Source organism: Accipiter gentilis, chromosome 27 (genome assembly GCF_929443795.1).
Source record: "Accipiter gentilis chromosome 27, bAccGen1.1, whole genome shotgun sequence".
Taxonomy (NCBI): domain Eukaryota; kingdom Metazoa; phylum Chordata; class Aves; order Accipitriformes; family Accipitridae; genus Astur; species Astur gentilis.
Genome location: NC_064906.1, coordinates 814,806 through 840,339, shown reverse-complemented (window position 1 = coordinate 840,339; position 25,534 = coordinate 814,806). Strand labels below are relative to the sequence as shown.

Here is a 25,534-nt window from a genome sequence, read left to right as displayed (position 1 = left end):
TATGAAACCTTGTGCCATAGCATTGTTAATGATTCTGCAGAGGAGGTAGAACATCTGTTTTTTATTGTCCCATAATAAAGAACTTCACATATTTGACTGCACAAAACGTAACTTATGTGCCTCCAGGGGACAAAGGGCTGAATCAAAGTTTTATGGAGTTAATTCTTATCCCCTTTATCCAGTCCAAATAAAAAACAACCACCAGAAAAGAGCTGCAGTGACATCAATAGAGTTGAAAGAGCATTCAGTTACCACAATGTGAATGAGTCAGATGGTGGGTGCTCAGAAGTGGGCTCTTTGAAAATGTTTTGATTTTTTCCCCCCTGGTTTCTTTTCAGTCCTGTCTCCCTGGGTACTACCGTGTGGATGGAATACTCTTTGGAGGTATTTGTCAACCCTGCAAATGCAATGGGCATGCAACTGAGTGTGATATTCATGGTGTTTGCTTTGTAAGTCATCCTTCAAAGTGTTTGTGTTTTAAGCATCTATTTAGGAATTAGAGCATTTTGGCTGTGGGAGACAAATTTACAGTTTATGTAAATTTCAAGCTACGGGTACCAAGTGTTGTTCTTGCTTTTCAGTGTTGTGCTTCAGAATATATTCAGGTGGCTGGCTCCGTTAAAATGTTCTCCAATAAAGGGTTTGTTTCAGTTTGTCATTTCAAGTGGGGAATAATCACAACTAAAATAAAAATGTCACCATATACTGGCTGATAAAAATCTTAACTTTGCTTGCTGCAGGTGACAAAACTTTTTCTGAAAGGAACAAAATTAAGCAGTATTTTGGGTGAATATTTGTTTTTGGATATATGTGAATCTTCCATGACTGACATCAGTGGAAATTACACATTACTTTCTGAAGAGAGAATTTAGCTCTCGGATCTCTTCTGAAATTTAAAGGTCACAGAAATAAAATGGCTAAACACCAGTAAGAAATATACAAGAAGTTTGTTACTGCAAATGTGTGCAATATGCAAAATATGTTTTAAGTTTGTGTATAAGTAATGTGGCTGGTTTCATGATGTAAAGTATATTTGAAAACATAGGAAAGAAACAATTAGGATTTGTTGTTACAACTCAAACCCCCCCACTTATTTACGAAGTTCTACTCTGTTCTTCATGGCTGTCTCCTTGAATGTTATACTGCATGCAGACTCCTGCAGGGATCCCTCAGGGGCTGAAAAACCATCAAGAGTAAATACAAAAAGATTTTTTTCCGTGCTTCACAGGCTTGTCAACACAACACGACAGGACCTTTCTGTGATCGGTGCTTGCCTGGGTTCTATGGAACTCCATCCCAAGGAACTTCTGAGGACTGCCAGCCTTGTGCATGTCCTCTGAGTTCTGCTGCAAACAAGTAAGCTGCTTATGTGAGATTTTCTTTTGCATCTTCAGCAAAATCAGAAAGTGGGATAAAGAAAATAAAATGTCATGAAACCTGAAGGAGGGAGAGATGGATTTTTTTCTTCCTCTTCATTTGAGCATATCTCATGGAAACATTGTTTCTCCAGGTAGGCAAATGTATAGATTACGGTAAGACAGGCTGAGTGAACTGGTGCAATTTCTAGGTGAAGGCTGAAAGTAGTACTTTGACCTATCCTTGACCTTGGCAGCAAGATCACTGTTATCTTTCGTGTTGTTTCAGAAAACAACAGAAGGACAGAAGTGTTGCATGTGAAAGAGGAGCTTGGTACAGAAATTGGCAGATTTGCTAGAAAGAGGGCCAGGTTTTTAGGAAGTTTTAAAATCTTCCTTTCCCTTAAAAGAAAACAAATCTCAAGAAGAGTTTTTGAAAATTGTAGCTTTATTTTGACATATTGTAATGTTTAAAGCATTGATGTTAATCTAGAAAAATTTGCAATTACATGGTTATATAGATAGGTGCATGGATGTGAAGGGTGAATATTGAATGTTTGTAGAAGTCTTGTGATTCTCTGTGTTGATACTGACTGCCATAAATATTGTTGATAGTTTCAGTCCTACTTGCCAGCTGAGTGAAGGAGGTGGAATTGTCTGTGACAAATGTCTTCCAGGCTATACTGGTTCTCAGTGTGAAAGGTATGTACACTAGCTTTGGGTAAAATACATATCATTGCCATCACTAACTGTTCATCTTGCTACCCACCTTGAATTGTACAGAACATTTCTAATAAAATTTTCCTTCCCATTTTGTCTTTGCTTGTAACAGAGACACTTTAGATAAAACATTTAATGGGAAATACTCCCTTGGGTGGGGAGAGTGTTTGATGTGTCTGCATTCCAGCTGATAAAGTTTTTAATATCTGGTGCAGGTGTGCTAATGGTTACTATGGAAATCCGCTCATGCCTGGACAGTCATGTGCTCCTTGTGAATGCAATGGCAATGTAAACCCTCAAGAGGATGGCCACTGTGATGCTGTCACAGGACAATGCCTGAAATGTCTGGGGAACACAGCAGGTCACCACTGTGAAAAGTGTGCTGATGGGTATTATGGGGATGCACTGACTGAGAAAAGCTGTCATGGTAAGCTGTTGTTATTACTCTCAAAATTTAAAGAACACAAAAGTGTGGTGTACATGTAGCATAATGGATGGGGAGATAAGCACCTTTGCTGAAAGAGTTAACCTTCAAGTTGTGAGTTGGCAAGTGCAGGCTGAAAACTATGGAGTTGGGCTAGCCTGATGAAGGAATGTATTATGCTAGGGTCTGACACTTTGTTTTCCTGAAGGGGCTTGCTTAACACTGACCCTCCACTGACCTGCTGTAGACATTTCCTACTTATGAATGTTACACATAGGGCTGGAAGAAACAAAATTCTCAAGTGTATCTATTTGCAGAGGTGGGTTTTTTAACTTTTTGCCCAAATGTGTAGTACAGGTATTACTGTAGTATATTAACATCTATGGCATATAAACAGGTGAAACACATTATATACCAGATTTGGAATTCTGTATAATAATGAATGCATATAGATAGACATTATTTTTTTAATTTGCTTTCTTTTTGTCTAAACATAAGCCTGTGCGTGCCATGTGAATGGTTCCCTTTCAAGTACTTGTCATCATAAGACAGGCTTCTGTCACTGCAAATTAAATGTGATTGGAGAAAGATGTGATGAGTGCTTGGTAAGCAAATATTTACTTGTTCCTAATACCTACATTTTCTTGTATCTTGGTCTTCCTGTCTATCTATAGATATAGATTAAAGCAGATACAGAGACTAGCGGCAAATATATTCAGGGGAGAGGGGACCTATTGCTGGAGCAGAGACCAAAGGTTTGTCTGCACAGGCCTTTGCAGTTGCAGATTGCTCTGCCTGTGCTCTTTGCAGATGTGAAGCTATGTAGTTGACTCAGCACCCTTCTGAATAGAGCTGTTCAGGCTAGTGCTGTGCTCCCTGACAGCATGCAGTCATGTTGGCTTACCAAAAAAACTAACCAAACACTGCTAACAGACCTGAAGGGATCTTAGCACTGTGCTTCTGCAAAATGAAGTCTTGAGTGGGAATATCTGAAGAATGTGGTTGATGATAATAAATACGTCATGGCTCAATGCCAAAAAAGGATTCAGCTAAAAGACAGGCCTGTTGTAAGAACAAGCAGGTATTCACTGGTGATACAAAACAGCAGTTTCCAGCCTTTGCTACGTTTAGAACTGTCTCAGAGACCAGAGCAGGAAATCTGTGCCAGTTACTGCCCTTGTGCCAGCCCAGCTGAATGCCTTTCAATCCACATGTACCATAGGTCGCTGACCTTCTCTGTTCTGGTCTTTCGTTCACATTCACAGAAATCTGTGCCTGATCAGCATACCCTCACCTCATGGAAGCCTTTAAATTAAAATAAACTCAGACTTTAAAACATAAAGTCTTACTGATGAGATTAGAGGACCGCAAAGGCATTTCAGTGTTTGCTTTTCCACCCGAATGCATACTTGCCTATAGCTGGGAACAATGAATAGATAAGGCGGCCAGGGAGCCCTCCCACAGCAGTCACACAGTGCTGACAGTATTTGTGCAGGTCAGACAGCAGGGAAAGTAAAGAAGAGAAAATAAGAGTATACATTGTATTGTTTTCAAAAATTTATGAAAGGTAGCTCAAATGTATTTACTTCCTATCCAACAGAATGGTTATTATGGCCTGGATACTGGCCTTGGCTGCATTCCCTGCAACTGCAGTCAATTTGGCTCAGTCTCCAAGGACTGCAATCATCAGGGGCATTGTCACTGTGTACCAGGAGTGGCTGGAGAAAAGTGTGATCGTTGTGCTCATGGCTTCCATGCATTCCAGGACGGTGGATGCACACGTAAGTTCTAATGCATGATCCTTTTTCAGGGTTTGTCTGGAATTTCTTTCAGCAATATATTTTATGTTAAACTCTGGCAAAGGTCAGTTGTTTTGATGACTATATGGAAAAATCTGTAGAATGGTCTCTTAATATTTTGATTAAGCAAGGGAACAAAACATTTCTTTGATTGCTTATTATGTGGTTCCTTGTAAAAGGTGGTGATTATGAAATAATAACTAATAACAACTCATAAAGGTTGCATGAGAGAAATACATCCTCAATAGCTCCTTTTTTTTTTTTTACAAAACCCTTCAGTCCTTTGGAGAGAATAGAAAATTCTTTTTTTTCTTCCTGCAATTGTAAAAGAGCTACTACTCTTACAGATTTTTACCTTGATTTTTCATTTAATTCTTAAAAATATGTTTTATACTTTGATAAGGTGTCATTGACTATTTTCCCATCATCACCTGGGTGTGTACGATTTTTAGTCATGATACAGAGAAAATGTTAATCCAGATGAGAACATGCCATCAAAAAACCTAATTTATGTTAATAAGATGCACTTTTCAACACAGTATAGCTAAAGGAATGCCTACCTTTTCTCCAGCCTAACAAAAATGTTTTTTTTCATGCCTCGAATAGTATAGTCATATGAAATCTGCAGTGAGATTATGTGATAGGATTGTGTTTTAGAACATATGTACTGTGCTTTTACTAAGCATCAAAGATCCCTTTGGTACACCTTCAACCATTTCAGTCTAGAAAATTTTGTAAATGTTATTAAAACAATTAATAAAACCACTTTTCTGAACTTCTGCTTTTTAGCAAGAATAGTATTGCATTTCTTAAATAGACAAGTGCTTCTTGCAGCAGTTATAAAAATAGTTATCCATCCCTATTATTCACTAAGCAATTCTTGAAAAGTACTAATTCCTGAGATCAATCCATTCACCTGCTTGAGAACATTATCATACGTCCTGATGCATTTTGTATCCTCTATAATAGAATTTTTTTCCTGCAAATTTACTCTTCTCTGCAATAATTTTGTTTGGCTTTGTTGATTCTCCTGTGGGAATGCAGCACTTCTTTTTAAGCCACCAAACAGGCTATGTCAAGAAGCAACTATGGGCTTTCAATAAAAAGATGAAATGTCACTGTGGTCATAATTTGTTTCTCAGAGATTAGGGATGGCAAAGAGTTCCTAGTGGAATGTGTAAACTGTACTGCTTAATTAAGAAAAGTAAGACTATCAGTGGTCTTGCAGTTTCTTCTCTGTAGCTAAAGCAAGGTTAAAGTTAATCATTCAGTCCTACTTCTCTTGCAGCCTGTGACTGTGCTTATACTCAGAACAACTGTAATGCTGATTCTGGCCAATGCATTTGTCCCCCTCATACTCGGGGTCCAAAATGTGAACTCTGTGAAGAAAATCACTGGGGACTGTCTCCTAAACTTGGCTGCAAGGTATGGTAGGCTGGCTCAAAAGCCATGGCTGTTAAAAGCAAGTCACCTTATACTAATGTCAGAATTGGACTCTTGTTTTGAGAATTTCAATCTTTAGTTTCTGTCTCAAAGTGTTAATCTAACTTGCTCACATTAAAAAATTAAAAAAATTTCAGACTGTAAAGTGTTTATTGAGGAACCATTTAAGTAAGCTGTCTTTGACAATACCGATCAGAATGCCTATACTGGATAGGTGCATAGATCATATTAAAGTTTTGAAGTGTGTGTTCTAAATTTTAATTGCTTAAATACTGATACTAAAACAGATTTATAGCAACAATTGGCAACAAGGAACATTAGTTTCTGTGCTGATCAAGAAATGATGATATTAAGGTTTTAAGAACAATGAAATCTAGCTTATCTTGAAAGTCACTGCATGCTTTTTTCTGAATATTTACAATTAAAATGCCATAAGGTAGTCAATGTTTCATGAATGGAAAATGGTAACTGCCATTATCTCAGCTTAATATTTATGATTAAACAGTAAAATGCCAACTCAGTGCAAATCAAAGGAGTAGCAACCATTTACCCTATTAGGTTCATGCAGTAAATTCCTGACAGATATGGCATTGGGCCAATCTTTATTCTATAAATGTTGAGATTTTAGCCTCAGAATTACATGAATGTAATGTGTAATTTCAATGGAGAAACCACAAAAATAATCAACTTGACAAGGTCTGTCATTATATGCAGTAAGTACTTAACAAGTACAAGTATCAGCCAAATTGTTTTTTCTCTCTTTAGTTTTTTTAGACTAAGGATGATAAGATACTCCTATAATATGTCTTGAGAGTTTACCATCTTAGTGGTTTATAGCAACTTACTTGGCAGCTGGTCTTTAAACTGTCAGCTTACCAGCTTTGTCAGCTACCAGCAACTGTCATTCTTACCTAACATTCTGCAAATACAATGTGTTAGTCCCTGTGCCTTTCCCTTGATGCGTTCCTTTAACAGGGTGATTCCACAGCACTTGCCAATCATCAAGTTTCACTAAATATGCAACTGCTCACTTTTGCTAAGTTGTTTAGCATTTCTTTTGGTTACAGTATCACAGTAATTAACGAGAATTACTCTTAAGATATTTTAGTTACTTTCTTGATGCAACAAACAATACTGTGATCTGCAGGTAACAGTCCCGAGAGAGGCTCCCCTGTGCTGAATAGTCAGCTGTGGCAGGTTGAGACCTGGTGCAATGTCTGCTGGCAAACCCTGGAAAGGCTCTTGCATGCACTTTATATGGATGAAATGGGGGAGATGCTATCAGAAACCCAGCTGGTCTGGTTTTGCAACATAAACTGCATTAGTGGGATACTTCATCTGGCTCCATTTCTTGCAGTTTGCTTAGTATTCAGCATCCCTTTCTGGGTGCAGTGATGAAGCAGAGCTGTAGTCATGGTTTGCTTACAACCCTTTTCAAGTGTGCTGCAGCACGGTTAATTGTACCTTAGAGCCCTTGCTTATCTTTATCACATATAGATAGACATTGAAGTACATGTAAATTATTTCTATTATTATGATTCTTAAAATAGGGTTTGATGTTAAGAGCTTTAGACCTTTAATGGTAGCTGGGAGCCAAAGCTGTCAACTTGTTTGGTCACAAAGTGTATTGGACTAGGCAGTGTAGTACCTAGTGCTTGCAACTAGAGTAAAAACTGCTTAATACAAAGAGTACTAATGGTGAGCAGCAATTTTGTGAAGAATGCTAAAGGATAAATAGTGATGCTAATAGATTTTGTGGGTCTTTGTGTAGAGTACTTTACAAAGTAAGCCTTTTCATCTCAAAGGGAGATGATGAGGAAAGAAGACTCAGGGAAAATGTTCTGTTAGGTGATCATAGATGGAATGTACTTCTTGCCTGCACTGTTAGAAACAACCACAGAGCAAAATTGAACTTGTTAAGTAACCATAGATAAGAAATTAAGACTGAAGATTAGATCCAGTCTACTTCAAAAAAGAATGACAAATTAAGTACATCCACTTTGCATATTTGTAATATGGTTCATACTACTGATTACATAATGAAGGATGGGCTCTTCTGGGGAACAGTATTGCTTTGGTACTGAGCTGCAGTGCATGCTGAGCTTCCCACCCTTGGATGCAATGAGATTCTTGGTTCCTCATCAAATAGTAAATGAATCTGGAGCAAGATGTAGACCCTGTTAATACTTCTTGGAATCTTAAAAGAATGTCAGTGTTACAATTTTTCTTTCTATCATATTCATAAAATTACTGTACTTGCAGATTTATTTCATAAGTCTTTTAGATATTTTCTTTTCTAGAGCAAGGTTCCTTCAACTCCTTTGATTCTCAACCTAGATTTGGGAATCAACAAAGCTTCTTTTTGCCATCCACTGTTTACTGGAAATGCAGTTCTTTGTTCAAATGCAAACCCAACAACCCCATTTCTATGTGGAAGTTCTTCCCTTTTATTATTGTATAGTAATTGTGGACAAACACTAAGTTTTAAGGGCCATTCTAAATTTACTGTGCTGTTTCTGTTGTAACAAAATTGTTTTTAATGATCTGCAGTTTATGAACATTTCTTCTTTTCATCTAAGGCTTGCAACTGTAGCAACACTGGTTCAGCCAGTCTCCAGTGTGATGTACTGACAGGTCAATGCCAGTGCAAAGTTGAATTTGGAGGACAAGACTGTTCCAGGTGTGCATTAGGCTACAGGGACTACCCGGACTGTGTTGCCTGTGACTGTGATTTGAGTGGAACTGAAGCAGAGATGTGTGATGACATTGAAGGACTTTGTGGTTGTGAAGAAGAAACTGGCATCTGTACCTGCAAGGTATTGAAGTATTCAGACCCTTTTGGGACAGCTTTGAGGGTTTTTGGACATTTATTACATAAAGTCATGGAGGGTGTAGAGCTGAAAGGACTTCAAAAGGCAGTCTGCATCTGTTTTTTAAGACATTTCCAAGTACACCTAAATCACCCCTAAAGGATTTTCTGTACTAGTGCTAAACAGGTCTTATTAGTCAGCAGGCTTAAAAACTGCGAGATGGTGTTCCCCAGTGTGGACTGGCACAACACAGCTAGCTGTAGGCAGAAGAGATAGCAACATTACCAACATGGCATTGTTATTTCTGTTCTCAGAAATTCCTGTCATAATACTAGACAGTTTATCTCTCCTACCTCCCTTTGTTTTGTTTTACGTAGCCAGGCAATTTTATTTCCAGTTTGTGGTTATGAAATTATTGTGGCACAGTACTGTAGTTTTCTTTTAGACAGAATTAATGGGATTTCATGTGGATATGTGTTAAGAAGTCAGGATCAAGACCCATTGTATGCCTAGTCACAAAAAGTCATCTCTACCTGACTAATATTGACTCCTGGGTAAGTTTGCAAAACAGTCACTGTATATCTGATCGAAAAAATGGCTGATGTCTTTCTAGTCTTGTACAGGATTTGCCATATTTCACAACTATGGTCTCACTGCAGTCCTAAATTCAAATAGATTTCATTTGTTCAATGTAGGATCCATGTGTTTACTCTATACTAAGTGAATTTATCATTCTTGTAATACATTGAGTCCTCTTTTTCATTAATTAATATTGTAAGGTAGAAATGAATGAGGATGCATTTGTTTTGCTTTTCCTTTTGGTCCTAGATTTCTGCCTGCCTCCTTTTGAATAGGAGAAAGCACTGGCCATGATTTCTGGGGCAAAATTTTTTAAAATCTTGTTAAATATACAAGAATGGTGCTAGTGACTTCAGTGTCACTATATTTCTCTGTATGATGTAAATGCCTTCTAGTGCCAAGAACAACGCTGTATGAACCTTTTTTAATTGTACAATTTTTGTGTTTTATTTATCCCACTGGGTTTTTCCTACAGTTGCATTTTGCCTTACAGATAGTTCCAGTAATAATAATTCATAACTCATATGCATTATTTCTTAGTTGCTATTTAAAAGCTTTTTTCCTCAGTACACATAGAACATTGGAGAAGAACCAACTGTAACAGATAAGTACTTTGATGCAATGAGCAATACAGAGAAAATGTTTCTACCCCAAGCTAGGGAAAATTTTCTTCACAGATCTACGAATACTTTGCTGCAACAGTTCCAAGTGCAGGTCACATTAATTGATATCATCTTGATGTTTCTGAGCAGACAATCTCTGATAAAAAGGTTGGTTTTTTTCTTAATTGAAAAGCATAAGTTCCCTACATGGTGTTTTGGCAATGAATTATTTCATTCTCTGTGTAGAGATAGACAGACAGCACTTCTACAGCTTCTTCCATCCTAGATGTGAAAGTATTTGAAACAACTAATTAAATGTTAGAAGACTCCAGTGGAAAAGCTATTGTATTCTTATCCTCATTATACAAATGGAAAAAATGAAATAGAGAAGTATTTTCAGCTCATACACACACGTTTTTGTTAGGTTTGGGAACAGCACATTGATTCAGATGATATAGCCTGCTCTTTTGAAAATCCAGATGATAATGATAGGAAGAAACCAATAAATACAAAATGGAGAATCTCAACATTTTTTAAAACATGGTTATGTTGAAAGATCAAATTTGTTTCCTATGCTATAACCAAAGGCAGTGCTCAAGAATAACTCACGTATGTTGCTAGTAGTGAAGTCTGAATTGACATTCTTGTATCAAAAATAGAAAATATTAAATACAGAGATTTAGTAGTATAGATTTTTTTCCTGAAAAGTTGGGAATCTGTTCCTGAAAGACCTGGGTGATAGAAAACAACTTAATTCAAGGCAACAAATGTACGCCTTCATAGGTCTCTCTCCAATCTTCTGGTTAAAGGTGCCAGTGGGCACTAACTGTAGTTTTGGGTGTTTCAAGTAGGACTTCCCAGTTGGAATTAAGTGCAAAACCAGATGCTTGGGAATAGGTCCTCTGATTTGTATTGATACTGAGCAGTTTCTTTGGCTCTGAGAGCCCACTTTCCAGATGGGAGGAAAAAAACCCAACAAAACCCCACCCAAGATTTTTCTGTCTTAAATGGAAATGTATAGCTGCTAATTTTTACTAGAAGCTCAAATACATGAGTTTAGCTTGAATGTTCTGTGGGTTTTGGTGGTGTTTGTTTTTGGATTTTGGTTGTTTTTTGTTTTTTTTAAACAAACATCACTAGAAAATAATGAAAAAAAATGTACTGCATAGTAAAAAAGAATAGATATAATAATAGAATTCCTGTTATGTAGTTTACATAGAAACTAGTTTTTCTTCCAAAAAGAACCATCTTTCATTCAGCTAGCAAAGTAACATGACTATGCTGTTATGGTTTTGGTGTTTTTTTATTTCCTCCAGGAAAATGTATTTGGTCTACAATGCAGTGAGTGTAAACCTGGAACTTTTGCTCTGTCTACTAACAATGCACTAGGTTGTACTCCGTGCTTCTGTTTTGGAATGTCTACATTTTGTTCAGAACTAGAAGATCATGTGAGAATTCCTGTAAGTGATGCGACATAAATATACAGATGCAGTTTGGTGTTATCCTCATGTTAGGTACCATACTGGTGTGCCTAAGGTTGCATGCATTTCACTGGTGTGCCTAAGGTTGCATATGTTTCATGAATCAGGCTGAATGTAATTGGCTAGCTTATGGAGGCAGCGGCATATGGCAGAACAACAAAGAAAGCAAATGGCAAGCAGTCATAGTCTTATTTCTGAAAACTTGTGTTTTACTCTTTGCTTCTTAAAAAAATAAATATCAAACATGTTTCCCAATTTTTTGGTTTGGGCATTTATTACTCTAAGATGTACTATTGACTATCTCAAAGCAGCTAAAACTGTTAACAGTATATTACACTGAGATGGAATATTTTTGTTGAATGAATCTTTTGCTCTTTGTGTTGCAGATAACCTTAATTCCAGATCAGTCCATTCTGCATGTAGTAGCTCAAAGTAATCTGACTGGAACAGTGGAAGGAGTATTTTCCCAGTTTCCTGATGTTTTACTGGATGCTGCCATAGTCAGAAAATACTTAAATACAGAAACATTTTACTGGAGGTTACCAGACCAGTTTCAGGGAGACCAGGTAAGATCATTAGATAATTGGAATGTTTTGTAGGTAATTTCTTTATTCTCTAATAGTCACTCCTTTATTGTATAATAGACACTTTATCTTGATGACTTTTTTGTTAGTTCTACTTTTGTATGTCATACTATTATAAATATTCAGTGACTGCATTTATTTATAGCAAGGACAAACAATATGTTCATTACCCTTTCCTAACAAGATTTTTCTTGACCCTGTAAATTGGTAACACCCATATTTGATTACTATGTTACTCTTTAGAGATCATATGGGGGGGGGGAAAGAGTGAGGTGTTCAATTTTACTTCAGATACCTGAAAGAGTTTTCAACCTTGATGCTAGATTCAGTATATAGATCATGGAATCTCTGTTGCTTAGGAATTAAATGAAAATTGACTGCACACCTTGGAAGGGCCTAAAAGAAACTGAGACTGCTTTTTAGAAATATGCATTTAACCTTGGTACAAAAACTGCTGAGTTTAAGCCAATCTTCATGTTTTATTGCCAATTCTTTAAAGAACTGACAGTTTAAGTCTTCCAATGACATTGAAATATTTTCAGTTAGTAGCCCTAACCTTGGAATAAATAGAAGTAATATTTTTTTATCCAAACAGCTCATGGCCTATGGAGGGAAGCTGAGATATACTGTTGCTTTTTATGCTTTGGATGGCTTTGGAACCTCGAATTTTGAGCCACAGATTCTAATGAAAGGAGGTCACACCAGCAAGTTGGTCATCTATGTAGACACCCCTTCTCCAGAAAATGGAGTAAGAACTGACAAGGAAGTAGAAATGAAGGAGGTAAGCCAAAACATTGGTGTGGAAGTATTTCCTTTCTTCTATGAGCTTTTACAGAAAAGGTCTATATATTTAATACCAAAAAAAAGTGTATCTGATTTCAAATAAGTTAAGTAAATAGAGCGCTTGGATTAAAATGCATCTATTTTAGGGGAAAAAATGGCTGGGAATATTGTGCTATAGCAACAAATAACACTTTAGCACTATTTGGAAGTGCTGAAGGTGTTGCTGCAGCAAGCTTTTCAAACACAGATTTCCGTGATAAATGACAGGCAGCCAGGTATTTTCACTCTCAGGCAGTCTCATAATTTTGTAGCATGCATGTTACACTCAGAGCCCAGGAGCATTATATGGGATGTGAATCAGCCCAGCAGGAGCAGTAAGCTTCAGTAGTGCCCACTGGGCAATTTCAGAGGAAGTAATGATGACCTCCTTTGGTCTCTGGGACTCTCTGCTGACTGGGGCTGAGGTGAGGTCTAGTCTTTCTTCTTGACAGGAAGCAGGACGCAACAGCAGCTGTTTCTAACTGCTCATATAATGAGTGCTGTGAAGTCCTGGTCTTTTGGCTGTCTGGGTTCTCCACATCTAGCCAGAAAAAGCTGTGCCATGCAGGCCTGGACTGCTTTCCTGTAGAAGCTGGTCATGGAAGTTGAGTGCAGGGAAAGAGAAGAGAGATGATATAAAACCACGTCTTGTTCCTAACAGGGAGCAAGATTTTGGATTTTCTGGGACCTACAGTTTAGACATAGTCACTGTGACTGCATTTCTGAAAGAACATGTAAGGAAGAACAGAGCATTACCTTGAAGTGAGCTTGAACACTCATGGTTTTAATAATGTTTTATGTTTCCTTAGGATTCTTGGAAGTATTTTAACTCTGTGTCTGATGAGCCTGTCTTACGTTCTGACTTCATGTCTGTGCTAAGCAATGTTGAATATGTCCTTATCAAGGCAGCTTATGGCCAAGGATTACAGCAAAGCAGGTAAAGAAATCTCTTGATTGCGTTTACTTACTATATTGCATTTACTGTAATGTAACCTAGAAATAGTCCCAACTGAGCTATACAGTAAAATTTTAACTGAAATCGGAGAAATTTCCAATTCCCTACTTATAACTTCTGTTCTTCCTCTTATAAGGAAGCATTTATGACCTTTAATCTCTCTTTATTCTTTCTGTGAAACACTAAATGTCTCTGTTGCTTTCATAGAAAAGCCCCTAAAGAAGCACAGAGACTTACAGGCTGATGCAGTGTTCTGCAGGATGGGTGATAGTTAGATGTTTTCTAAATTATTTCTTGCCCATCTTATTTTTGTGAATTGAAACTTTAGTTTTTTTCAATTGAAACACATGGTCCCCTGAGTTCTTGGGTTTGTACCAATCTAGGTCTCTAGCTTTATACACTCTGAGCAGTGGTAGTAAAATACTCTGACCTCAGAATGGTAGCATTTTACTGCTATTTTGAACAGAACTAGGTTACTAATGAGAGGGAGGAGATAGGATATGGTCATTCCATCTGTCAGTTTGGAAACTAGCAAGGCAAGCAGAGATGCATCTAATGAAAACCCAGTATCTGTACATCTTCACAGCTGTGAAGTGTGGTTCCACCTGCAGATTTGGGATTATTTTTGATTCACATGCCCTCAACTCTTTGTTAGCTCTGCACAAAAATCTGTGGGACAAATTGGATGTATTTCTGTCTAGTGTTTCTGCAACAGAAATACATACTCTTACGTGGTGCGTTTGTCAAGTTTTGCAGACCAATGGGAATCAACCTGTATTAATTTGAAGTACTTCTGATTTGTTTATTGTACATCCTGAAATCCCGTAAATAAGTAAAGAATCTTCAGACTTTATTGAGATATTTGCATGGGCAAAAGGGGATCATGGGAGATTATGTATTGTAGCCCTGACCTTGAAGCATAAAAATGTTTGGATCTCAGTCTTGGTGCTAAGAATTCTCTAGATGTTCATGGTCTTTTCTGCATATATCTTGTAGAATTGCAAATATCTCAATGGAAATTGCAGTGAAGTTTGAAGAAAGGCATCTAGGCAGAGCTAAAGCTCATCTTGTAGAGCAATGTAGATGTCCTGCTGGTTATGCTGGATTGTCCTGTCAGGTACAGAATCCTTGAATCCTTTTTGTGTGTCTAATAGTGAGATAATAAAAAAGAATACTTAAGTGGCTTTTAAAATTGTTTAACTGTTGATAGCTGTGATCATATATATATATTTTTTTTTAATTTTACTCCCCTTACAAATAGAGCTGTGCTCCGGGATACTACAGGGGAGAGCATATGGAACTCAGTGTAAAAGAGACTCACACTCTCATAGCACCTTGTGTGTCATGCCAGTGCAACAACCATAGTGAAACCTGTGATCCTGAAACTGGAAAGTGCTTGGTATGTACAATTACACATTTTTCTATTGGTTTTTCACCTGAGCATACAATGACAGTAACCTATGAAGGGAGTTTTTGTGAGAAGTATATGGCCGTACTATTTGGATAAATTATAATTTCTTCCCCCAACACCAAAAACTGGAAAATCTGAGTAGTATTTCCCTTGGGGTCCATTCAGTAAAATTATCAAGCTTTTTGGACACTAACATGTTAAAAATCATTAATTATTTTAGTTTTAATTTTACTTTAAAAATAAGTCATGTATCAGTTCAGTTAATCTGTTTTTTTCTGAGACTTTTTGGGCTTCTGTCCTTGGTCTGGCCAAGGTCTGCTTAGTCACGCAAAAAAGAAGTAAAGGAAGCAGTAAGCCATACCATGCCACAGACTAGGTCAAAGTAAAATTCTTTGTGTCTCAGGAAGAGTCTCCTCTGGGCAGCTTTAAGTGAGGCTTTCTTAACTCCCAGAGACTCAAGTAGTATAAGGATATGCCTCAACTAAGTTAATTGCTACTTCTCTCGCTTCATACCAAAGGTTGCAAAGAGGGGCCACATCTGACTACCACATTGCCTCTCTCTTGTGGGATGACAGTCCTGTCAACAGCAAATTCTCAGCTAACCAAATAAGGCACATACCAGTTCTCTGTAATGGCTCAATATTCTTTTCTAAAGTTTTTTTCAGTTGCTTTATTTTTCCAATGGTGAGTTGGTTAGTTCAAAGTCAACTTCTGCTGAATTCATTCTTGAAGTCAGTTTTTAAAGTGAGTTTCTTTATTCCTTCAGGTTTTTGTAAACCATCCTTTTGCTTTTGGGTTTGTCTTAAAGTATGTATGTCAAGAGGAAGAACTGTGGTTCTCATTTCTACAAGGCCAAAACACATAGATCTTTCACACTAGTGAATACTAATCATTCTTCCTCTCAGCTTCTCGTTGCGGGGGTGGCAAGTCATCTGTGTGTTGAGATTACTGCTTAGATGTTTCTGGCTGAGTGGTGTAGGCAGCAGAGATGGTTTTCACCTCTGACTTCTGCTCCCATACAATAGGAGGCTTCATTGCTACTGCTTACTGTCTTCAACTAGCGTCTAAAGTATACACACTCACAAGAATATGAACTAAAAAAGGGGGGGAAAAAAAGGAGAAACAATTTTATTCACTTAGGGGTCTAGTCAGTTAAATTGTTTATAATACCAATTTAGTGTTTCAATATTAATAGCACTGGCTGTTGATCGGTACTGTTGACAAATTAAATGTAGTGTCTGTGAATCCTAAGTGTGGATGGTCCTTGGTTTATAACATTCAAATGCATTTGCTGAAACATTGAAACTTGTATTTTTCGTCCAGGTATCCTGTTTCATTTTCTATCAGTTGCTTCTTTTTTTGAGGATTTTTTGCTTTGTACTGTGATTTCCTAGACTGAATTGGATTAATAGAAGCAGAAATACATAAACCTTAATGGAAATTTAGAGCAGAAATTAGGTCAGCCTGCCTGAGGGGCCATTCACATAAGAGAAAATATGCTGGTGTTCTGCTTATTTTTGCATAAAAGGTTTCTCCACTTAGAGAATGCTGACCAATGGGTAGTGACATTTAGAGATGATTGTTGGAAACTGTATACGTTTATTGGCTTGGGGGGAAGATAGAATTCCTCTTGTTTGTTGTTGTTTTAAACTGTCTGAATTCCTTTTTGTGTATCATCAGAACTGCAGAGATAACACAGTTGGTGATTACTGCAGCGCTTGTGCCCCAGGTTACTATGGGAAAGTAATTGGATCTGTCAATGACTGCTCTCTTTGTGCCTGTCCTAGAGCCAACCCTGTTAGGTAACCAGAATTTATTAAATCCAATATACGTTTTAGCATTCCAGATTTCTTGTGCTGTATGTCCCACCTACTCTGTCCCCCCCACCCCCATGACAAAAGTAGTTAATTATCTTTACATGTCCTTAATTTTTAGACGTTTGAAAGCTACCTATTATAGTAAATAGAGCTTACATTCTGAATTGTTCACAGCTACTGGTAGCTCTGAGGTTTTAAAACAAAAAGTTTAACTGATAGATAAGTGAATATTTTCTCTAAGAATAGATCAGCCACATAGAATGTCTTATAGATAATGGAGTAAGTTGCTGTGACACGTTTTAGTTTCAAATGTCGGTCTCTTTCTTAATTTGAAAAACAATGGTTTTGTATTTACAAAGATTCAGGCCACCTCCAGTGAATGCAGGAACTTTTCATGAGATCAATCCTAGGGGAAGTACAAGTACTCTTCTGTTTCAAATTTATACATCTGTTTGGTAGAGGAACAGTTAACTTCGTATTTTGAAAATCAAAATGCTGTGCAGGCTGTTTTTTCTCCAGAAGCTTGAAAAGCATCTTTGTTGTTTGCTTTTGGATAACTGAATGAATATGAGAGTCTAGCAACTCTGATGTTCTCATGCAAGTCTTGGTTAGATATATACTATAGCCATATCATGCAGCATCCATTTTTCGTTGTCTTAATTTTTAAAAGGAAGGCCGTAAGGTGCTTTAGCATGTTATACAGTAATGGAGTCTCGTTGGGAAAGCAAACTTTTTAAGAAACAGATAATTTAAAGTAAAAATTCTAGAGCACTTCATCAGATTGAGCATAGGATGCTGTTGCTTACAATATTTTAACCTGCGGCTTAAAGTGTTCTCTGTCTTTGTATGGTCTTCCATTTATGTGCTAGCAGGTGTTTGTTTATCCTTCCTCCAGTTTTAGTCCCACTTGTGTCCTGAAGGGTGTTCAGGATTACCACTGTGATGCTTGTCTCCCAGGATATGAAGGACAGTACTGTGAAAGGTGAGTTACACACAATGTCACCATTTATCCCCAATTCGAAGGACAGTTTGATTAATATGAGCCATATTTGTACTCCGAATATATTATTCAGTGTTCATAAATAAATATATGAATGAGTGCTCAAGGACTTAGTGATGTGTTAGTTACTGTTAAGAAGTCATTAATTAAACTACTTAAATCGGTGATTCTCAAAAAGAAATAAACCATCTAATTTCATGATGAATATCCCCTGATGTTCAGTGTCCCATTCCTCCCTGTGTAGGTGCTCTCTTGGCTATTATGGTGACCCTCAGCTTCCTGGTGGCAGCTGTCATCCATGTCAGTGCAATCCAATTGGCTCTGTTCATGTTAATTGTGATCGTGCAACTGGCCAGTGCCTCTGTAAGCAAGGTGTAACAGGACAGCTCTGTGAGGAGTGTGAACCAAGACATCTTCTTGTGGAAGATAAGTGTATTTGTAGGTGTTTTTTTTAAACTGTTTACTTTCCCAATGGGCTTTCATCTATTTCATTGATATTTATGTGCATGTGATTATTCCTTGAATATTTTTATGCTGCCAGGCCCTATTCTTTCTATTAAAGGAAAGAAATCTTAACAACTTAATGTAAAAGCGGGGGGGGCCTTGACTAGATAATCTCCAAATGTCCCTTCCAACATAACATCAGACAAGCAGTTAATCTTTAAAATGACTTATTTAATGTTACAGACAAGTTTAAGGAAAGATAATTTTAATACTTTTTTGCTTTCTGTAGCATACCTTTATTTGAAAATGTTGAATTCCTGTGTTGACCCTTTGGATGTGAGGTTGCTGTAGTAATACTTTTGGAGTTATCCTGGATGTGTAGGCATTCTCCACCAATAATTAGTCATGTAATTCCTTATGAGAGGGTGGATAGCAGAAAGACACAGCAAGTACACTAACCTGCTTTTACAATGAATTGGGATTTAGGGCTCAGATTTTGCTTTGTATAAGTTAAAACAACAAAACAACCAAGGAATAAATGGAATTACACCACTCGCTATAAGCTTGAATTTCCTCTCTTTCTAACCTGTTTGAGTGTCAGTGGCATCACCCTGGATTTATAGTAATATAGCTAAATAGGCTCAATAAGTTTATAATAGAGCAAGCAGCTCAATAGGCAGGAGGGTGTGTGCTGAGCTAAGGAGAGTATGTTTGAAATAAGTCCAGTCTTGGTGCAGGAAGGGGAGGGCAATATTACAAATCTGTATGCTTGAAATTATTATACTTAATCACTCTTAACTCAAAAGGTGAAGGCACATACTGTGTAAATCAAAATAAATTTCAGTATTAGATGGCTTCTTTTTAATACTAATATTGCTTCCTTCTCTTAAAATGGTTTATTTAGCTTGTGATGACAATTGCACAGGAGTTCTGTTAAACAGTTTGGATAATCTCAACAAGGCCATACTTTCAATGAACCTCACTGGTGTTGCCCGTGTGCCCTATGGGATATTGTCAGAGTTGGAGAATGCAACAAAACATCTGAAGGTAAAATGAATGCACAAAGAATAGAAATACTTAGTCACACCTTTAAAGCAAAGCTTGCAGCCACTCGTGTGCCAGTAATTTAACAAAAGCCCTCCTGAAATTCATGGCTTGAATGTGTGTATGTGTAAGTGATACCAGATTAAGACCATTATGTTTGGTATAGAAATATACTTTAAGTTATTTACCTGCCTGTATTACTTTCTTTTAATTTGTTGTACTAGCATTTAAACAAGTGGATGAATATATTTTTCAGTCAGCACTGTGATTATTGAATGTGCTTATATATATATTTGTGGATATGGATTATGTGCATTCTTAAAGCTGTCCCAGACCTACTGAAAGCAAAGGGAATAATTTTCAGCAGTGAGATAGAAACATCAGGCCAGGTCTTTTCCCTTTTTGCTCCCTTTGCTAAAGAGCTGCTAAAACATAGATCTTGAGGCTGTTCCCCTAGGGTCCCCTAGTACTTTCCTAGAGAGGTAGGCTACTTCTGCATTAGCCAGGGTGCCTGGGATGCAGTGGTTTGCTTTCTTTTTGGTTGTGTGGCAACCCAAGTACCTTACTCTGTCCTCTGTCTCAGGACACAAAAGCCAGGTAGAATGTTTAAATGTTGGACACTTTCAGGCTGCTTGTGGTGAACTTTCCTTCCAGTTCCTCTTCGCCTTAACCAAAGCATGAAATACCGCATTTTGTGGTTCTAGAAGGTCATTTATTGTTGCTGAGGATTAAGTTCATGTGGTTTCTGCACAAAGCTAGAGATAAACAGAATCCTTCCTACTTAATGACCACTAAAATACACACATTTATTGATAAGACTCTGCTCAGCAATAAGTCAAGCAAGACATGTTCCAAGACAGAAACAAAGCCATCTACTTTGTATTTCACCGTACCACAACAAAATCAAAATAATGTGAGCCACCTTGTTCTTCTGAATTTGGCAAATTAAGAGTTTGAATTAAAATTTCTTCTGTTTAAGATGTTAAGATGTAAGGCAGACTGAATTCCAATCAATGTACTTCAAAATGTTAATAATTACAGTATCTGAAGGCAAACTTGATTAATTTACATGCTTATGCTTCAGCTCTTATCCTTTAGTGTTAGTTGCTAACCTTTTAGTTATAAAGCTTCAGTTATGCTTCCCTTCCTTTATGTCATAAGGCATAAACATAATGAATTATTGTAATAGTTTAAGGATACAACTGGCTTGCTTTCTGTAATTGTTTTGTGTTTGTATAGGAGCATCATCTTCTAGGACTATAAACATTATTCAATAGGTAGCTTTTATTTAGCACTTCATGAAATGAAGTCAAATCTTATGTAAAAATAAAAGCAGTTTAAGTTTCTCCTTTAGTACATATATTTTTTTTTACATTAAAATCAAAGCCAGCTGTCACTCTCTTGGAAGTGGTATGCTAAAAGTGATATAAAAGCTCTTGTGACTATGGTGTCATTTCTGCTTATGTAAGGCCACAATGTTCTTTAAACAACTTAATCTTGAGGGTAAGTTGGTAGTCTTGTAGTTTTTCTCTGTTTGGAAGCAGGTACCACCCTCTTTCTGGCTAATCAAAGATTACCTTCCCTTTTGCCTTGTACCAAAGTAACTGTAGCTGGGAGCCAGAAAATCCCCAAGTTTATGTGAATTACAGCTCTTCTGTGAAGCGTTGTCCCCTGCACCGTACTGTGTCCTTGCCTCATGCTGGTCACTGAGGAACTTGAGTATTTCCTCTTTTCTATGCACTAGGTGCAGGCCTTTCAATAATGAGAGTTATCATATCAGATCATCTGCTCCTCATTGCTTCTGCACCTCCAGTCCATCTGAGGACTTCAGTAGTTCTGTTTTTCTAGTTAAAGCCTTCTGCTTTATTCCTCCTCACATACCTAGACATATTTGCTGTCCCATTCTGGGTTTTTGAACTGGGCTTTTAAAGAAACCTTGCTGTGCTTTATCCCAGGAGACTCAAGGGCTTCAGCTTCTGTCTCTCACTTGTTCTTTTCCTCATGCTGAGGCAAAGACCTTGAAATTTCCACTTGACACAAGGCTGCTGGATAATCCTGTGTATTATTTATTGTTTTGCCCAACTTTTTAAATACTTACTATGGTATTTCCAGTGATTGTAAGAGATGCCTTAAGTTTCTTTGCATCTTTAGAGAAGGAGTATTCTGTTTCAGGCCTTGACTGTATCAAATATGATACGCTTGGGACAATGGCCTATTTATTGCTATATAGAACAGTTTTGAGGTGACCTTGAAGCCAAATACAGCCTATTATTCTTTCTTGGTGAGAGGATCCACAGGGCTGCTTATTTTATCTTATCGTGTCTGGAGGGCCAAAATCCTGACCTCCTGCGTGCCATGCACTGGGTTTTGACATAGAAACACAGAGCTCTCCAGGGTCACCCTCACAGATACACCCTAGATGCAGCTGTTTCAACAAGACCAGCTGCCGAAACAGTAGCAGCTGTGGGACTGGATGGAAGCATTTAATTTGATGGTCCTTGGAACTTCCCAAAGTAGCTTACTTGGGCAGCTCAGACTGTAGTGAAATTGAGAATCAGGAAAACAGAAATTATGCTTCCTTCTTATTACTCGATTGAAAGTATAACATGGCTAGATCCTTGTTTCCTTATTTAAAGAAATTACACTTTGTTGCATGAACTGTATGTAATTACTTCATGTCATCTTATGTGCTTTGCAAATCAGTCATTTAAAACATGTAAATAATCAAATAGTATGCATAGTTATTTTCTTCCCAGACCTTTTCTGGACACACAATAAAGTCTTCAAATTACAGTGTGCTATTTCTTCTTGTTTCTTATAGGGGTCTATAGGTCCTAGAGAAGATCCAACTTACTCATTAGCTACGGCAAAAGAAAGCCTTCTGAGTTTATCAGTAGGAATTGATCAGCTGCATGAAGAGGTAGGTGCTGGCTTCTTTATTCTTAGCCTTTCTGGAGAAAACCTTTGAGATTTCATAGCATGGTACAAAAATGCTAGTGAGCTGTTTAGAAATTTTTTTAAAACTTTAATAGAGTTCAAGGAAAGAATTCAGTCCATTCTGTAGTCTTTCCAAGGAGGGAAGTTAATTGGTCTGTGGAATTCTTCTGCAAACTACAGTGTTTTATGATATTGTACAGGAGACTTACATGGTTTCTGTTAAAGTTCAGAAGCTTTTTGTACTGTGATCATTTAAGGCCTTAAAGCTGCAGAAAAGGAGATACTTCTCAGTGGTTTTAACATTCCAGTTATTCAAAATTATGTCATAGCTGAATATTCACAAAAAAGTCATTGATATTTATAGTATTATGTTTAAAATGATCACAGCATAAATAAATCTGTTGAAAATCCACATGAAACATTTGTGTTTTTATTCAGGTTTAACACAAGAAAAATTGTAGGTAGAAAATTGACAACAGTACTTCAAACATTAAATCTCATTTGCTGACCATATGTACCTATAATTTTCTGACCATGTAGATGTAATCTAACTACGTGCTTGCACTAACAATGCTGTTACTACTAATAGTGTAGTGTCCAGAAGAGTGATTTTCTGAAGATACATTAGTTGTATTAAAAAAAAAAAGAGTAAAAGTTACGTTGTTAAAGGAATAGCTTTGGTAATTATGATCTTATTGATTATGAAAATGATTGATAACACAATTCACTGGTATCAGAGGCTGGAACTTTCAATATAATTAAGGCATCTGCAAGCATGGAAGCATCAGAAATTAATGAATCAGCTAGGTCTACCTTATCAAAAAACATTGTTTCCTCTCACAAAGTATTCTCAATATTGGGGGAAAAAAGTGTGAAAACCACAGACAATATAATGTATTAATCAGTGTTTTAGGAGAACTGTCAAAAGTTATGTCTGATTTTATTCTAGTCGTTTAGATTTTTGAAAGAAGCTTGGCAGCTTAACACAGTGACTAAGGAAACCAGTAATAAAAGTCAAGAACTGGCTGGATTTATTGACACAGTACATACAACTATCAAAGGTATCCTGCTTTTAAGATATTTCCATTTCTTTACAGAATTTAGAAGGGTATTTGCTTAGCAACTCTTCAAGAACTATTTACATGGAAAGTGCTGCAGTTTGTAGAGGGGGTTCACATATATTCTTTTTTTAATGGTATGACTAAATTGTTTACTTTCCTACTTAGTACTTGCTGAAGTTGCTATGTCACTAAATGAAACACTGGGCCTGGACCTCCCGCTGTCAAATATTACATCTCAGAGCCTGCAGGATGATATTTCTGCCCTTTTGGATGCATTGCGCAAGAAAGATTTTGTTCAACAGCACCATAATGCTACCAGTGTCCTAAAGTAAGCCTGTTCTACTGAAAACTTTATTTTGCATATGTCTATACTATGCAATACTGCTTTTTGGAGAGGTATCTGGAGAAACATTGTGCCATAATAAGAGGCAGTGTGGTGGATAACTAGCCCAGGCAGAGCTATATGAACTCTGAATTTGGAGTTACAATTTGAAGATATTTGGGCATCCTACGTGATACAAATATAGCCAAAGCCTGTTTATTTGGGTGTGATAGAAAATTCCCTTTGCAGTAAGTGAAAAGATTCACTTGTTTCAGTCGGTTTCAGATCTGGCCCGAATACATATCTCCTTGTTGTTTTTGGCTAGGAGACATCATAGAACTGTCTCAGTCAATTACAAGCCCAGGATGTCAGGCCTGCTGAAGGACATGACAATTTATTGTCACTGGAATATATATCACATTGATTTGTGAAGAAACCAAGGCATTTGTTTCAGTGTTCTGGGCCACTGTTTAGGATTGCATTCTGTTGTCTTGATTTTCTTCCCCAGTTAAAGGCTATTTTAAAATGGCTTTTGTATTCATTATTAGTGCTTATTGCTAGACTTGGCAATATGAAACATTGACTGTTCCAACAGTCAGCAAAATTTTTGTTCCAGCTTCAGAAATACCAAGTATTGCCCTAGCCCACCGAATGCTGTAAGATTGTTAACATTGGCTTCAAGGGACAAAGATTTAGACCAGAGTGGAACATTTCTGAAAATTTGACTTTCAAGTGCTTTGAATTAAGCAGGGTAGAATGTTTGTGCTGATAGCATGTCTGACTTTGTTCAACAGACTTGTGCTTGTCCTTGTGCTGAATATTGTACAGAAGCTAAATGGACATGAAAATGGACTAGAAATGTACCACTTATTCCTATATGTATTAGGAACTTCAAATAGCTTTTTTTGCACTTGCAGAAATGTCTCAAAATGTCCTGTTTCATAGTAACAGGGTGTTCTGACTTTCAACATCAGCTTTTGAGCTGTTATTCAGGGCATTTGTAAATTAAATTTTTCAGTTCTCGAGTCTGTTGAAATTTCTGGAAAGTTCTCTAAGTGTCGTTCGAGAGATCAAGACAGTTAAGAAGGTTTGTAAGATTGGTTCCTCTGCAGAATTTATCATGCAATGGAGCTGTAAATTCAAAACTGATTTAAATAAGCAGCTTGCTGGTCCATTTTTTAGGGAACAGAAGTTACCACATGGCTCACAGTGCACTGAGCTTGTGATGACATACTGTTAAACAACATTCATAACTGAGGTCTCCGCACATTTGCCACGTAAGGCAAAGTTCCTAACCAATTTGGAATAGAACCTTTTTACTCTACACTGAAATAGAAGCCAGTACTGTCTTGTAAAATACTTTCATTCTTGTATTTTTTTAAGGCTATGGCTTCTGAGTGTAAGGACTCTGAATAATTAATTTCAGGAAGTGGATGCAAATGCACATCTGCTGTTCAGTAAGAAAGATGGAATGTGTTTTGCTGTGTATAATTGTGAAGTAAACTAGGTTTCTTTTGCTTTGGCTAAAGATCTATATGATTTGAAATGAGATTAAAAGGGACAAATGTTTATGTAAAAGTATCATTACAGGAGTTGCAGTGTGCAATATATATGCTGAAATGAAGAGAAACAAGGGGATAGACTTTCAGGATAATTTTAAGTTCAATTTCTTCAATACTGGAAAGTGTTCAAATGGAGATCCAAATATTCCCAAATAGAACAGCTGAAGCAATTAACTACTGACAAATTAGGGTGATTTGATATTTCCCAGATAATGTCTGTTACTGATTAAAAAAGATTAAGTGCAGAGATTACTCATTTCAGTGCTCATTTTAATGAGGCTATTTATTTTTAGTTGATATTTAAACTTTCCAGGACTCCTGAGTTATGTCTTTCAGTTCTGGTTACTTGTTTCTTTCCAGTG

General features: G+C 37.1%; 1 protein-coding gene across 1 annotated transcript in view; it reads left to right on the top strand.

Annotated features, from left to right (window-relative positions):
* The window catches only part of LAMA1 (laminin subunit alpha 1), a 108,225-nt gene that overhangs the window by 52,155 nt on the left and 30,536 nt on the right, over nt 1-25,534 (top strand). Inside the window, exons 16-36 of the mRNA XM_049830181.1 lie at nt 339-449; nt 1,229-1,356; nt 1,971-2,057; nt 2,291-2,502; nt 2,998-3,104; nt 4,100-4,280; nt 5,587-5,723; nt 8,321-8,557; nt 11,049-11,192; nt 11,600-11,779; nt 12,393-12,578; nt 13,429-13,556; nt 14,571-14,691; nt 14,836-14,973; nt 16,666-16,787; nt 17,698-17,784; nt 18,047-18,240; nt 19,151-19,293; nt 22,112-22,210; nt 23,177-23,288; nt 23,454-23,616. Of these exons, the coding sequence (XP_049686138.1) occupies nt 339-449; nt 1,229-1,356; nt 1,971-2,057; nt 2,291-2,502; nt 2,998-3,104; nt 4,100-4,280; nt 5,587-5,723; nt 8,321-8,557; nt 11,049-11,192; nt 11,600-11,779; nt 12,393-12,578; nt 13,429-13,556; nt 14,571-14,691; nt 14,836-14,973; nt 16,666-16,787; nt 17,698-17,784; nt 18,047-18,240; nt 19,151-19,293; nt 22,112-22,210; nt 23,177-23,288; nt 23,454-23,616 (3,017 nt within the window). The remainder of the gene's footprint in view (nt 1-338; nt 450-1,228; nt 1,357-1,970; nt 2,058-2,290; nt 2,503-2,997; nt 3,105-4,099; nt 4,281-5,586; nt 5,724-8,320; nt 8,558-11,048; nt 11,193-11,599; nt 11,780-12,392; nt 12,579-13,428; nt 13,557-14,570; nt 14,692-14,835; nt 14,974-16,665; nt 16,788-17,697; nt 17,785-18,046; nt 18,241-19,150; nt 19,294-22,111; nt 22,211-23,176; nt 23,289-23,453; nt 23,617-25,534) is intronic.